We start from the raw sequence: 15,588 nt of genomic DNA, 5'->3' as shown, positions 1-15,588 counted from the left end.
TGCCTGAAGAGAGAGCTGAGACATGCTAGTGCCAAGTGTTGGGGAAATAAGACTTTATCTTGGACAGCAAACCACAGACCCAGACTGCAATATTATTTGGGGATCAGTTGGTAAGGATGTGGTTGCAAAGTTGAGTTCTTCAAGCCTAACTTGGCTTTATAAAATATAGAAGTGAAAGTGCAGATCTTTTCTTATAGCTACAGTTGGATTTCTTCTAGACCAGAAAGGCCAAATTAAGGAAATAAATGTAGCTTTGTGTTAGCCTTCCTTGGTGCACGAGGGTGTCAGTGGAATGGGACGGGTGCGTGTGTGTGTGCATGTGTGTACACGTGTGCTGGCATTGACACACACGTGTGAGGGAAGGTGTATACGTATGCATAGGCTTGTGAGAAGTGACCAGAGAGAAGAGAATGGGAATCTCCAGGGTGTTTGAATCAACAGTAGATTTGTGTTCTTTTCCTAATGTGCATTTGGTTGGAGAGAGGTGGTCCTGTTTTTGTTCTACTTTCTAATTAATCATTGGACGTAGGTCCAGATATACAGGGAAGGAAGAACCATGAAATCAAAGGAGAGAGGTTAGGAGTCCGGTTTGCCTGAGCCTCTCTAGCTAGCTTACGAAATCCTACCCGGGCTTCCTTGAGTGTGGGACCTCTTGGCTCCTTAGAATTTGGGGTGTTCAGGGGAGTGGAAGGTCTGGCTTCTCCAGGCCCACTGCCTGCAAGCAGGGGCTGAGGACAAAGCCAGAGGCCAGTGGATTAGGTGTGTGGAATGTGGTAGGAGAAGGCTTCTTTGGGATGGGGAGAAGAGTGGGTGGGGGGGATAGTTTCTAAAAGGGTCTTGAAAACCTTGCCAAGGGAAGGAAGAAAGGAGACGGTGGAGAGGTTGAAGAATTGGAGAGACTAGTTCTATGTACCGCTGACTTGGGACCCATTTAAGACCCTCGCCCTCGGGGTACCCCGCAGTGGTTTCCACCCACCTCGGCCCCATTCTTTCCCCAGTTCAGGCCCTCCCTGGAGCACTGGTTTGTGTGTTGGCATCCCACACCGGCGCGCACTAGGTGTGTTGGAGGTGAAGGAGACAAAGGACAGATCTAGGGGCCTTGAAGGGTCACCAGCCACTGGGAAGGAAAGGGAGTGTTGCAGACCTGATCTCCGAGCAATGTCACCCTGTCCTCCTCTCTCCTTGCTTCTTGCTTTGCTAACTCAACTCCTGCCCCCCTCTTTCTCATCCTTCTACTCTGCCCTGTATGGAGGACAAGTGGACACCAGGGGCGCCTCCCTTACTGTACCTGCCCCAGCCTTTCCTGGGTGCCAGCAGACTCTTGGGCACACGAGGCTCCCACAGTTGCGGAGCCAGGAAAGAACTTCTCTGCACAGGATGGACTGTCTATTGGGACTGAAAATCATATTCCTGCTTATACCAATGCTGTCTATAAAGCCTCTTCGTAGCCTCACTTCTCTCAACTCTCATTTAGGGGTCGTATTCCTTTTATTTTCTCTCTGCCTGACTGCTTCCTCCCACTCTGCCCCCTCCCCCTGCGCCCTCTACTTCCTAAAACTGTGTGGCATTAACTCTGTTGGATCAACTCTCTGGGAAAAGATTCTGTTCATGTTAAGTGCACTTACTCCCTGGATGTTGTCACTAGTCTAGTGGCTTTTGCTAAATAAACCTTTCTTGTTTCTAAAAGCTTTTCCATTGTCTTTTCTTGCCTTTTCTATTCTGCCTGCTCCTTCCCCCACCCGCCTCCCAACTTCCCGAGCCCGGTGGCATCAGCTCTGTGACGCACCATTCCCAAGGGTGTGTGGTGTTTAGAAAGAACTCGTGTGTTCCTTCAAGCAGCGGGGGAAGGTGGTGCCTTCAGGGGCAGTTGATTCAGACCAGCCTTGCAGGATCGGGCTGTACCGACAGTTCTTATCCAAGGGCGAGTTCGCTCCCCCAAGGGCTGGATGTTCGGTGACGTCTGGAGACGTTTTTGGTTGTCACAACTCGGAAGGAGGCTATTGACACATAGTGGTTGGAAGCCAGGGATGTTGCTAAATATTCTCCAGTGAACAGAACAGCCCCACCACAAAGAATTATCCAGCCCAAAATGTCAGTAATGCCTAGGCTATACCCGTTTTTTTTTTGGACTCTCCCAAACCCCAGGTCTTTTCAAACTCCAGACATCACTGGACTATACTGGCAGCAGCAAGTTTTGAGTGCTTGAAAAAGTACATCATAGATATTTTCAGATATAACTAAGATCATCAAGATTATAAAATTTCACTGACTCCCCGACTAAGTGTCTGAAGTATGTCGTTGGTAGGTTTCTGGATGGGCCCATTCCAGGAATGTCCATACTGGAGGCAAACAGACTTCTTCCCACACCTGCCTAGAAGGGTTATGGTGTCACTGACACACAGCTCAGCAGAGGAGTCCTGACTCGTTGAGATGTGGGCTTTCCTGCAGGGGGTAGAAACGAAAGGGGAGGAGGGATGCTGGCAGAGAGGATGTTAGAGAAATACGGAGCTGCAGGATCTCGCAAAACCCACATCGTGAAAACCAGGCTCCCCTGCCTGGAACGCATAGCCATGTTGAAGGCAGAGGTCTTGTTAAACCTGATACTTTGGTAGGCCAGGCCTGAAGGAAAGTTGGAGGGTCAGATCAACCAGGGTCACATATCCCCTGCCCTTTTCTGGCTGAGTGAACTGAACTGAGCCTTATTTTCTTATCTGTAAAATGGGAATGCAACACACCACATAAGGCTATAATGAAGAGTAGATGCGATGGTATTTTAGAAGCGCCCAACAGAATGCCTGGCAGTGGCCCAGGGCACAGTACAGTTTACCCCCTCATTAACTGGCGGGGGGTGGGGCGTGTTTGTTCTGCTCGGTGCAGTTGTGCTCTGCGTGCATTTTCTGCTGTGCGGAAACTATTCAGAGCTCTGTACTGAGAAAGCTACTGGGGTCATAATGACCCTACGTTAAATGTGAAAGGTGGAAAGTACCCTGTCCTTAGGGAGAAAACGGTAAATTCTCGCACCTGCCAGGCCATGATTAGCATGTGCTGTGGCCCTTGGGCTCAGTCCCTGGCCTTTGGGTGGATTTCTCTCTCTCTCTCTCTCCTTTTTTTTTTTTAAGCTGTGCTCTGTGCCCATAATGTGGATGCCCTGGAGGAGGGAGTGAGGGCTGGGCAGAGGGAGAGAGACCAGATGAGGAGTGATTCCACGCCTGGTCCTGCCACAGACCATGCTGAGACTGCGACCGGTCTCCTCAAGTCCATTCCGTGTCCCCCTCCTTGTACTCCCTCAGGAGCCCTGTCGAGGGGACACACGTGCATAGCAGCGTCTGTAAGGAGAGGCCTCCGGGGGCTCCGGTGGCCTTTCCATTTAGGAAAGCAGGAGCTCAGAGTGAGGACTAAAGACTTGCCAGAGTCACTCATCTGCTCCCTCTGGGAACCGGGCCCTGGAAGCAATGGAATAATGTCAGGGCTGCCTGAAGACCATCCTGCCCCTCAGCGAGTGGGGGGAACCCTGCATGTCCTGGCTCCCAGGCCAGCTGGAGCCTGCAAATCAAGTAGACTCTGGGACTCTGACTTAGCGGGTAGAGGGTGAGGGAAAGAGTGGGGAACTGGGTGCAGGACTGGGAGTGCTCTCACAGCAAGGGACTGGTGCGTGATGGGGGTGTGAGCCAGCCTGTCTCTCACAAAAGAACACCAATGATATATATATATATATTTTTTTTTTTGTGGTACGCGGGCCTCTCACTGTTGTGGCCCCTCCCATTGCGGAGCGCAGGCTCTGGACGCACAGGCTCAGCGGCCATGGCTCACGGGCCCAGCCGCTCCGCGGCATGTGGGATCTTCCCGGACCGGGGCACGAACCCGCGTCCCCTGCATCGGCAGGCGGACTCTCAACCACTGTGCCACCAGGGAAGCCCCCACCAATGATATTTTAGCAGAACAGTGCTAAGCAGAAGCAGCTCGGCCAAACTATAAAGTGGGGCTTCGGAAGACTTAAGTATGTGACCCCTGGAAGGGCAAGGGGAGATCCTCCACCCTAACCCATTGGCCAAGCAGTGGGGAAGCAGACACAAGGGGAGGGTTGGTGCCAGGGTCCCAGAAAGGAAATGCCCCCTTGCAGTGAAGGGGCCCACTGAGTCATTAGGGAGATGAAATGACAGGTAAATAAGGCCTGAAAATAAGACCATCAAACATAAGCTCTTTTTTTCTGTAACCACATAATGGGCAAAACCGATGTCCTTGCTGCACCCTTGATGCTCATCCGTTTTTCTGGGTCAGAGTTGGCTATGAGGTTTGCTCAGAAATGGAGTAAGGGTCAGGGCTGTCTGCTGGGACATTTCTTGGTACTAGGAAGGAAGCAGTGTTTTCACATGTTTACCCGGCTTTTTAGACATGACTCAACAGAGCCATGGAAAGATACCCCCCGGGCCAGAAGTGATCTGTTTTGCTTCAGCCAGAGATGTCCCTTCCAAATGAAGGATCATGGTACACGTGGTGGGAATGGGCCCCAGCCCTATTTGCCTCTTTTCTGCCTTATGCGTGGGGCATGTTGTCCTCCCTGTTCTACCCCTCAGAAGATCTAACACCTAAGAAGCTTTCAAACTGTGCAGAGATTCTGCTGGTGGAACCGACAGAAAAGGGCGTTCAACCCTTCTCCCTCAGTGTGAGTTCTCCCACGGTGCAGGGCACGCACCCATCACAGAAGGACCAACAGGAAGGCCAGGGTCTTAGAACAGTGGTTCTCATACTTGAGCTGCATCAGAATCACCTAGAGGTCAATTAGAACACAGACTGAGGGGCCCACCCCCCAGAGTTTCTGATTCTGTAGGTCTGAGAATTTCATTTCTAACCAATTCCCCAGGGATGCTCACACTGCTGGTCTGAGCACCTCACTTTGAAAACCACCATTTTAGAAGATAGTCTCAAACTTTGGGTATTGTCTTTCAAAAAACAAAACAAAACAAAAAAAGAGGCAGGGAGATGGGCCTGGTGTTGCTAGGCACCTGGTAGCAGAAGGGGAATGGGATGGGGACCAGGGACTGAGAAGGGCAGGTGGTACAGGGTGACCTCAGACTTGACAGAAGGCTGTCACTAACTTTGGTTTATTGGTCTCTCTGCAGAGACATAAATAGGCATCATCCCCTGTTTACCTAAAGCGTTGTCCGCTAACGAGACAGCTGCCGCCACCCAGCAGGCCTACTTGAAGGCCTGGCAGCTGCCTGAGGAAAGCCTGTCTCCCGGCCGGCCCTTCTGCTCCTTGCCCCAGAGGGTTTTGAGCTTGCGATAGTACACCTTGCAGCTGAAACCCTCCTTGTAGCCCCCCTTGATGTGGCTCTTGAGGGAGTGCAGCGTCGGGTACATACGGCAGCAGGCCGCACACTTGTAGCCATTCTGCTGGGCCGGGTACCACTTGGAGGCCATTAGGATGTCCTGGGACGTGATGTAGTCTGCGGAATCCAGGCCGTGTCTGGGTTTCTTGGTGGCCTCTTGGGTGCAGGTGTTCTCTGGGGAGGAGGAGGATGAGCAGATGCTCTCAGCCGTGTCTTCTGGGAGGCAGCTGTCCCCCCTGCCCTCGTCCCGCTGCACCTCTGGGAAGCTGTAGGTCTCCAGGTGGCTCTCTCTGTCCTTGCATACAAAGTAGCTGTAAGGGGAGAACCAGGGCCGGTAGATGGTGCAATTCCTCCTCAGCTTCTCTCTGTTTGGGGGGTCCCCCGAGATGCAGCCTGCGAAGGAAAGGGCTGGGTCTGAGCCTCGAGCCAGGCAGGGAGCAGTGAGGCCTGGGGTGGCTGGAGGCCGGGTGGAGAAGCAGAAGGGCAAGAAAGCAGGTAGTCAGGCAGGACCTCAGGTTACCGCTGCCCCTCCCTGAGTGCAGTTCTGAGAGCAGACAGAGGATGGGGTGGGGAGAGCAGGCTAAGGCCTTCCTTCCTGCTGTCCAGAGAAAAGCAGTTTGATCTCTAGGTAGGACTCCCCTTGCAATGACTAAGCCTTGGCATTTGTCAGGCGCATCCCTCCCTGCAGGCACCTTTCCTCTGCCTCCTCTGAGGATAGACACAGGTGGCTCAGCAGGCAGCCAGACCTCTGGCCTCCTAGAGCCCCTCTTTCTACCACCGCTGGTTGTGGCCGTTTCTCCAGCCTCGCTGTCTGCCTGCAACAGCCCAGTGAGGCAGAAAGTGCTGTTCTCCATCCGCCTGAGAGACAGGAGAGGAGAAGCAGAGGACTTTACAGACCTGCAGGTCTCTGCTAAAGGAAGCACCGGGCAGGAGACTGCAGTGGGGAAAGGCAGCACGCGGCGATCCCACACACAGGCACCCTGCCCTTAGGGGAGCAGCCCCTGTTCCCCCAGCTTCTCACATGTGCCCGCCTGAGTCAGAGAAGGCCTCACCTGCTGAGAGCACCGTGTTGTGCACCCCATGCCGGAGAGCACTGCTTTGGTACTGGGGTGGCAGGGCCTGAGCTGGGCTGGACGCCTCAGTAGGAGACACAGTCTTTGCAATGCCTGGGTTACAGAGGAAACACTCTGGTGAGCTGAGCAAGGTTGGGCGTCCTCTTGTTGGGACCCCTCCCCCCGAGACATACCTAGAGGTTCAACCTTGGTGCTTTAAGGCACTGCAAAACTGAAGCAAAACAATGACCTTTGTGGCATCCACATAGGCAGAGCTATTCTGGATGACCTCCTGGGGAATTCCAAATGGGGTGCTGGTGTCATTGAGACCCTGGAAAGGTCCTCTCCAAAGAAGAATATAAGATGTGGACCAGAGGACAGCTTTCTGCCTGGCCCTCCCCGCTCTTGACCCTCCTGCAGCTGAGAGGGGGGGAGAGAGAGAGAGAGAGAGAGAGAGAGAGAGAGAGGGAGAGAGAGAGGGGGAGGGGGAGGGGGAGGGGGGAGAGAGAGAGAGAGAGAGAGAGAGAGTGTGTGTGTGTGTGTGTGTGTGTGTGTGTGTGTGTGTGTGTGTGTGTGTGTGTTTTCACTCTGCATTGCAGCCTTTGGGTCCCTGGAGGGCCCAGAGGAGGGAGTCTGGTCGAGGACCGCGTAGCTATGTTACAAGATCCCTTTGAGGACGAAAAGCCCATTTCTCCAATTAAAACGCCTCTCACCCACAGCCAGAGAGTGTTCAGGTGGACCCCAGCTGCCTGATGGTTGCTAATACTTGGATTAAGAAGCTGGCTTGCCTCAAATCGCAGAGCAGTAGCTGTGCTCAGTTTGGGAAACGGATACAAATGTCCCGTGTATAGGCAAACGGACGCTTAGGAGAACCACTTCACAGAACAGCATTTCTCAGACTTTCATGTGCATAGGAATCACCTGGAGATCTTGTTAAAAATGCAGATTCTGATTCAGCGGGTCTGAGGTAGGGCCTGAGATTCTGCCTTTTTCTGACAAGCTCCCAGGTGATGGTGATGTTGCAGGTCCATGGACCATGCTTTGAATAGCAAGTCCTCAGCACATTCAACTTTATTCCAGGATAGGCTCATCAGTTCCCCCCTGCCTTAGGTTCCTTCTGATGGATTGATAAGTCTAGATCTTCTCCAGGTTGTCAAAACAGGGCTGAAACTAGTACATACTCCTTACTTAGACAGACTGTCACTTTGAGGGTTCATGCAGATTCAGAGGGGGAAAAAAGCCTGATAACAAATGTTTCCCCCATCCTTCCCTTGCAAGAAATGAATCAACAGCAGGAACTACTTACCATGTAGGCAACATTTTGAAAAATTATTTTCTCCCCACGTGTAATTTGACTTTCTCACTAAATCGTGGTCCTGTAACATGATCTGGTAGAGTACTCAATTACAAGCTTCAGAAAACCACATTTTTGTGGCCCTAGTGGCACGAGAGTTTACCTGGCAAGCTGGTGGCACGTGAGGGCGTGATATCAGGAAAAGTGCTCAGAGCAGAGGAAGAGATTCGAGGTCCAGAAATGCTGAGGAGTGAGAAGTTCTCCATATTCTGACTACTGAAGTGTATGGAGGTCACACACGCCTGCTTCCAGGAGGCTGGGTGGGTTGTCCAGGCAATAAACATTCTGAGCTCAGCTGACATCACAAAAAGGCCACATGATTCTACTCGCCAGGGAGGTTATCCCTCTCGAAAGATGGATGGGGTCTGTAGCAAGCAAGATAAAAAAATTTTAAAGCTGTTTTTCACTTGTCATTCTTCCGTGGCCTGTCTTGATTGGGGATACCCAGAGAGAGGGAGGAATGTAGTAGAGACCTGATAGCGATGTTGTCTATGCGCCCCCTCTGTTCTCTAGTGTCCCTTTTCCATGTCGTTGCTGTCACCACCCCCAGCTCTGGGATCCTCTGTCCTCTCTTAATGACCTCTTTGCTTTTTTCATCTGCCTAACCTCTGTCACCAGATGTTTTTGTTGTTTTACGTTAGTTTCTGTGTTTTTGGTTTGGGGTACATTTTTTTACATTTCTCTTTGGAAATAATTTCAAACTTATAAAAAGCTGCAAAAATAAAATTTGAACAGGGAACATCCACGTAACCTGCATCTAGATTTTCCTATTGTTAACATGTCACTCCATTTGTCTTATCAATTCCCTCCCTCCCTCTCTGCCTCTATGTGTGTATACATTTTTTTTCTGAGATATTTGAAGGTAAATTACAAACATAATGTCCCTTTGTGCCTAAATACTTCCATATGTACGTCCTAAGAATAGGGACCAAATACTGTTTTAAATGGTGCTGTCTGTTTTTAGCAAATGACTAAAACATAAGTGGGTGACTTAGCACCATTTTGCTCATTATAAGCAATTTGGTAGTAAGGCTACGTACTCAGAGTGGCGAGGTAGCCTCTTCTCTTTGCTTCCCTTCTGTCATGTAACAACCTGGCCAGCCTGCTAGCTAGAGGGTTGAAGGATGAGCTTGAAGGTGCCCCATTCTAGATCATCATGACTAGATGCATACAGGGCTTTAGATCTAAAGGTGGGTATGTTTGTGCTGGGTGGGAAAGGTCTGGCCCAGCCCTTAGTCAGCAGTGGGCTCCCCTCGCAGTGTGTGAAGCAAGTGTGAGTTAGCATGTGCATGTGAGATTCCAGAGTTGTCTTCCCGCCCGTGTTTATTCACAGTACTTAAACATTTGCAGGACAGTGCAGAGAATGAGATCTCATGGACCTCCTTCATAGCCTGGTTTGGAACGTTAGAACGTGTTAGGATGTAACTTGACGCCGTGTACCTTGGCAACTTTGAGGGTATTGGCAGTCTCACTTGGCCGTCATGGTGTAGAGAAGGATCGTGGGTCTGGGAGTCAGTCTATGTGAGTTCTAACCCCTGCTCTGCCGTTACCTCCCTGTGCTGTATTAGGCAGACCTCTCTGCCACCTGCCTTTCCCATTTTGTTAATTGAGACGGTTGGAGTGGATGAACGAACGTCTTTCCGGTCTAAAATCTAGGGATTCACATGTTGGAAACGAGACGGCAAAAAACTGAGTGACGTACACAGGATCCAGAAGACTTAGAATTTCATGTTGCCTTGGCCCATTGCATTCCTCCCACTGCCAGCTAGGAACTTCAGATATACTTAATGTAAAGGGGCCTCAGAATATTGGGGGAAATACAGGAGGCTGCACCAGCACCTGTTTGTAGAATTTTTAAAAGACGGCTCTGGTTTGGTTTATTAAAAAGCATATGGGAACCTGGTCGTCCAGGTCTGTTACACTCCTCATAGCAGGACCCCTGTCTTGCATGCTATATCCTCTTGGTGGGCTATTGCTGGTGACCCAGACGGGAGGTGACACTCCCATAGTGGTCGGTCACTACATAAAATGTGTCTCTCTCTCTCGTTTGTCTCCCGCCTGCTTTCCGAGCCCCTTTCTCGGACAGGTAAGATACTGTCTTTCTTTTGGATGACTTTGGCCCCAGATGTTCCCCTCTGCTTGGCTATGTGCATGCTGGGGGGTGCTGTTAGGAGGGCCACCTGGTTGGGATCCAGTCACCTTTCTTTCTGCCATCACCGTTATTTTCTGAACCACCAAGCCTCCCGTCCTGACAGAGTGTGGGGTCATTAGTGCCTCCAGCAGGAAAGGGGCTCGCTGCACATCCCTCAGATGTAAAGATGAAGGGAGCCCCAGCCAGAGTCCTGCTTTGGAGAGAAGGGCAGTTTTTCCCGGCCTGACCTCAAGAGCCCCCATGGACCGCTCCCGGAGGAGGGGGTTTTGAGTGTCTTTTGTAAATGGAAGAAGGCTTGGGGAATAGCTTTTCTACGATGTTAGCCCATAATGCAGTCAGTTTTAAGTATTCATATCAAAAGTCAATTCAATGAATTTATTAAATGCCTACTGTTGTGCAAGGCCCTATGCTGAGCATTATAGACAAAAAAAGTCACTTAAGATGCTTCTTCCCATCAAGGGACTTATTTTATTATTAAAGACAAGATGTATTTACCAGAAGACTTAAGAGAATTATGAAGAGAGTATATGATGAGCTATCTTTAAATTACTTAAGAATTCAGTGTATACATCCTGAAGGGTAGAGAAACAAGAAGTACAGGAAATCTAAAATGGTGCTTAATCCAAAAGTTATTTATGTTTCTTAGAATGTGTTTCTTCAATAATTATAATCAAAGGGGCTCACAATTTACAAGTCACTTTGCCAGGTGTTTTTGGTACTTACACTTTTAGAAGTGAATGTGTCTGCTCTGAACACTCACATTAAACCAGTAAGGAAACAGCCACAGAACTATATGAGCCCGAAAGTGGTGGGGATTGGCCCTCTTCCCTGGCATATATCTCTTGAACATTTGCTCTAGTTTCATGGTGGCCCCAATACTTTCTGGTTTGGGGGGAAATCATTAAATGCTTTAGTTTCCAAAGGCTTCTCTGCTAGTTTGCAGAGTTCACAATTAAAGAAAAATTAGAAGGATATGGGACATGATAGGTAAATTATGCAAAAGTGGATGACATGGCAAGATTTATACTCTCAGGAGAAGACTCAAGAGTTGATACCCCTGTTGTGGGATGGGCCGGGATCTCCTCCTAGTGTGCTGGGTCTACGTCTGGAACCCAGCCAGCCTGAACCAGTCAGCTCTGTGCCCCGTGTCCCAGGGCTGCTCTAGTCGAGTTCCCAGCATGTCCCCTGCAGTGGTGCTTTTCTTGCACGTGGGTTAGGGGCAGTTACAGAGGTGAAGACTGTGGGGTTCATCACAGGGGGAGATCTCCACTCCTCCCACAGCTTCCTCCTGCTGCCCGAAGACCCTTAGCATATGGCTTATTGAGGTAGTTGGCTCAGAAGGGATATCTCCGCGTAAAACAACAATAAAGAGAAATGCTCCCCAGTGCCCAGGACTCAGCAGTGCAGGGCAGAGAATTGCTTTATGCAAAAGTTCAACGGAAGGAAACGTATACCCTAACCTCAGTTACTCTTAGGAAGGCTCGGCAGGAGTAGGCACTTAGCAGAGGTATTGACAAGGAGCAGAGCCTATGCCCAAATCGCTCTCCTCCTCTGAAACCGACAGAATATCTGGAGTAGCTGGTAAGGACAGCAACCTCAAGCCTGCTTCCAAGGCCCCAGAGCGGGTCTGGCTGCACTGAGGCCTGAGCTGGATTTCCTGGTGGGGAGAGGCTGCCTCTGTGCAAGTGTGTGGACAGCGTGGCTTAGAGCCCTGAGCTCTAGCCATTCCAACTGCAGACCTCGGAGCTACTGTGGTCTCGGTCTCCACGATTCTCTGTCTGCAAATGGGTTTGGCATTTCAGGATATTTATTGAGCACCTACTGTGTGCCACACCCAGGCTAGCTGTTAAAGACACAAAGATGAATGAGACATGGCTTCTGCCCTGCAAGTGTTTACAACCCAGTGGGTCTCCTCCCAGCCCTTTGAGTTAATCTTTCCAGCCGAACGGAGATCCCTGAGAGGCAGACTGTGCACGAGGCATATTTAGGCATTTATTCCATTGCAAGGCAGGAGAAGTAGTGGCGAGAGCCCTGAGCTTCAGGTGAGAAAACCTGGGTTCTAGTTCCCACTGTGCCAGTGATTGGGCTGTGACCTCGGGCCCAGCAGTTCATTACTCTGAGCCCCGTCTTCTTCCTCTGTAAAGAGAAATCTTACCATGCCCTACCTTACTAGCTTGTGAGGATTAAGTGAGCTGGCGTTTGTCAGCTTCCTCCTGCTTCCTTGGCACCAAGTGCTTTGTCCACTTGGGGTGAACTGGTTCTGAACCACCACTTAGCATCTCTCTGCATGCAGCTGTCCCATTCTCCCAAGTTCCACCCCCAAGAGAAGTGAGCATGTTTCATGGAGAAAACGTGCTACACATGTGACTTTGTAGCAGGGAGCTTCCAACTCCCAGCCTCATACTTGCCATCCCTCCACCAGCTTCTACCCCAGCGCCTGAGTCAGAGAGCTCCACATGTGCTCATGGCAGTGTAAAAATGTCACATCTCATTGCTTCATCCTTGTTTGTCTTTACTTCAAAGGGCCTGGTGACCCCAAGGTAAGGGGTTAAGCCATGAGTCAAGGAGGCATGTTTAAAGGGATACGTTAGCTTTTTTGTGGCTAGAGTTCATCACTGATTAACCTGGGTGAGGCAGAACTAGAATTTCTGGTCCCACGTCCCATCAGAACAACTGGATCGGAAGGTTCAAGAGTGTCTTTGCTGCCTCCCTCTTGACTATTTCCAAAACCTCATGAAGTTACAAGTTGTGGGTGTGGTATAAGGAGAAGATCAAAAGCGATGGGGTCGAGGGCCCCCCTCCCCTCCCCTCACCGGCTCTCTGTCTCTCCCTCTTTGTTTGTAGTCGACCACAGCATGTTTGAGAACTTGAACACGGCCCTCACTCCAAAGCTCCAGCCAAGCCGCTCCTTCCCCCACGTGTCCAGGCCCGCGGCCCCCAGCTCTGCCGCCCTGGGGTCTGTGGAGCCCGGAGGGCCTGGACTCTGGGTGGGCAGCAGCCAGCACCTCAAGAACCTGGGCAAAGCCATGGGGGCCAAAGTTAACGACTTCCTGCGGAGAAAAGAGCCCTCGAGCCTGGGCAGCGTGGGCACGATGGAGGTCAACAAGACTGCAGGGGCCCAGCTGGCCGGCGGGGCTGACGTGGATGACGGAAGGTGAGTGCATCTCTCCCTCCCGCCCTGACATCCTCACGGGTCTGGACCCACTGGAAGAGGCCTGCGACAAACTGTAGTGTCTAGAGGGGAGAATGGCCTTGGGGTAGGGACGGAGGTTGTCACGTAAAGGACAGCTGAAGGATCGGGCCATGTTTGCGGGAGCCGGCTTCAACGCTCCCACCACGGCTGACGTTTACGGCGTGCCCATCATGTCCTAGCGCCGTGCTCTGCTTCCGCTGCGTTATTTTACCGAACCCTGAAACAGCCTTCTGAGATGAAGTGTATCATTTCCATTTTGCAGGTAAAGCAGGTTCAGAGAGGTAACGTGAGGAGCTTAAGGTTACAAAGTTAGTGACTGGCAGAGCTGGATTCAAACCCAGGTATTGCCAGAAGCTCCCCGGGGGGGATTCTGACACCCAGCTGCACCTGAGAAGTGCTGCCCTGACTGCTGGTAGTGGAGAAGCCGGCGTCTGGCGGAACCCACCGGTCAGGGGAGAGGGGAGCCTGCTTTGGCAGCCCTCCCATGTCCAGCCTCGTTTTAGACACCTACACTCCCCAAGTGGTGATGCGCTTTTCAGGGCTATCGTGTAGGTTCTGACGGGACGCGGTTCACCAGTGGTCCCAGTGTTAACACTTCGTGCTGTTGTGAACACCGAGTGAGGAGGTGACAGGCCCAAAGCCATTTGTGCTCCAACTGCCGAGACTCGCACGCTAAACCAAGAACGAGAGCCCGGAGCGAAAAGCCCTTCCCGGGTGGGTGAGTGGAAGGTGCAGCATGGTGTCTCGCCAGCCTTATGTCAGCTCATGTCACCAACCTTATAGGTCATCCCTGCAGGAAGCATTCCCTCGGCTGGATCCCCCGCCTCCTACCACCAGGAAGCGAACCCCTCGGGCCCTGAAGACCACCCAGGACATGCTGATTTCATCGCAGCCAGTCCTAAGCAGTCTGGAGTATGGGACAGAGCTGTCACCTGGGCAGCCCCAGGACTCCCCTCCCACTGCCCAGCCCAGCCCAGCAGATGCTTCACAGCCAGAGGCCATCATGGAAATGGTGGACAGGGGCGAGGCTCTGCCCAATGGAGAGGTTTCCCTGTCGGTACCTGACCTAATCCACAAGGACAACCAGGACGAACCGAAGCTAAAGGTGACTGAGTGCCGAAGGGCCTCCTCCCCTGGCCTCATCGAGAGAAACGGCCTCAAACTCAGCCTGAGCCCCATCAGCCTGGCTGACCCTCTGGAGGACAGCAGCCCGCCTCCTCGGGCACGGACCTCCAGCCTTGACATGGAGGGCCCTCACCCAGACCTGCTGTCCTTTGAGTAGAGCTTCTTCTGCTCCTGCTGAGACCCCCTCCCCTCTGCTCGCTTCTCCACCGTGCACCCTGGCCCTTGCCCCAGCTCCACCCTGCTGTGTGTCCTGCTTGCACAAGGCTCAGCAGAGCCAGTTCTTCCACACGGGCTGCTGCAGGGCCACAAGTCCATGTGTAGTCCTAGTTGAAGAGTCCGTCCGTGGAATGGCTCCTTGGCGTGCTGGCTGCAGCCCTTGGAGACCAGGGCGCCTCTGCTCCGAGTTGCCCTGGCTTCCCACTGACCTGCAAGGCCAGCAGCCCAGGATGAAGGGTATTCTCTCTGCCTGGCTCCCACATGCTGCCTGCTCTTCTCCCTCCCATGCCCTCCTGGTTCCTTCCTTCTCCTCCCTGGGGGCCAGAGGCCTCCTGCCTCCGGGGGGATCAGGCTGGACGAGGGATGACGGGTTTGGCTCGATGATGGGCCCAGGCCCAGAAAGCCGCATACCCCGAGCACAGCCCAGCCACAGCTCCTCCTGACCCCAAGACAGCACAGGCCCTTGGGTTGTTACCTCGCCTCTGCCCGTGTGGATGCAAGCCTGGGGCAGTGCTTACCGGACCTGAGACCTCGGGCAGCCTTGTCGACACCCCGGGTTCACAGGGTGTGTCTCGTCTAGCCTGAGGCAGGGCACGGAGCCAGCCACCGAGAGCGCCTGCCCAGCATGGGAGTGTGGAGAGGCACTGGGCAAGATGGTGCAGCCAGCTACGCTCGGGCTCCTTGCACAGAAGAAGAGACCCGGGCTTCCCTTGCTGTGCGTGAAGACAGGGCTAGGCAGGCCCTGGCAGAAGCAGCAGAGCGAGTTCTGATTTTGTTTGGCGGGGAGGGCCCAGGAACCTGGCGTCCAGGGAGCTGGTCCCGAGAGAACCCAGGGCAGTAGTGGGGAAGGCAGTGAAAACGGGATGGGGAATGAGTAGTCGTAAGGGCTCAGAGCAGCTTTTCAGGGTTTCCACAGCGTGATGTGATGTAGTTCTAGGGTCTAGGCGTGGTAAGTGCAGGAAGCAAGGTGAGAAGTGTGAGAGGTTGGAATGTGGTAGGAACCGTGGAGCAGGCCACACTTAAGTAGGAGGCGCTCCGCTCTCGTACAGAAGGTGCTGTCTACCTGCCTGCCTCTGGGGTCTCTGTGAAGGACTGACAGTTCACACAGCCCCACTGGTTCTGCCCTCCTGGGTTAACCCACGTCTGTGTTCCTGTCTCCCACCAGG

At 52.4% G+C, this 15,588-nt stretch overlaps 2 protein-coding genes across 3 annotated transcripts in view; one reads left to right on the top strand and one right to left on the bottom strand.

Moving 5' to 3' along the window:
• Positions 1 to 14,363, top strand: part of LOC309958496 (carboxyl-terminal PDZ ligand of neuronal nitric oxide synthase protein) — a gene marked incomplete at both ends in the record, with an annotated part of 305,083 nt that extends 290,720 nt beyond the window's left edge. The window contains 2 exons of the mRNA XM_082834411.1: positions 12,733 to 13,042; positions 13,865 to 14,363. Coding sequence (XP_082690537.1) covers positions 12,733 to 13,042; positions 13,865 to 14,363 — 809 coding nt within the window. The remainder of the gene's footprint in view (positions 1 to 12,732; positions 13,043 to 13,864) is intronic.
• SPATA46 (spermatogenesis associated 46) lies at positions 5,197 to 7,942 on the bottom strand (the record flags this gene model as incomplete). Of its 2 annotated transcripts, XM_082834812.1 has the most annotated exons (3): positions 5,197 to 5,723; positions 6,383 to 6,496; positions 7,840 to 7,942. In XM_082834812.1, the coding sequence occupies 3 exons, from the start codon at positions 7,940 to 7,942 to the stop codon at positions 5,197 to 5,199; spliced, it is 744 nt and encodes a 247-aa protein (XP_082690938.1). The 2 variants fall into 2 exon arrangements, with proteins under 2 accessions (XP_082690938.1, XP_082690939.1); XM_082834813.1 differs by lacking the exon at positions 6,383 to 6,496.
• Positions 14,364 to 15,588: the final 1,225 nt, after the last annotated feature.

This window comes from Leucopleurus acutus, assembly GCF_964270905.1.
Source record: "Leucopleurus acutus genome assembly, chromosome: 2".
NCBI classification, from domain to species: Eukaryota; Metazoa; Chordata; class Mammalia; order Artiodactyla; family Delphinidae; genus Leucopleurus; species Leucopleurus acutus.
This window is presented reverse-complemented; position numbering and strand designations above follow the sequence as displayed.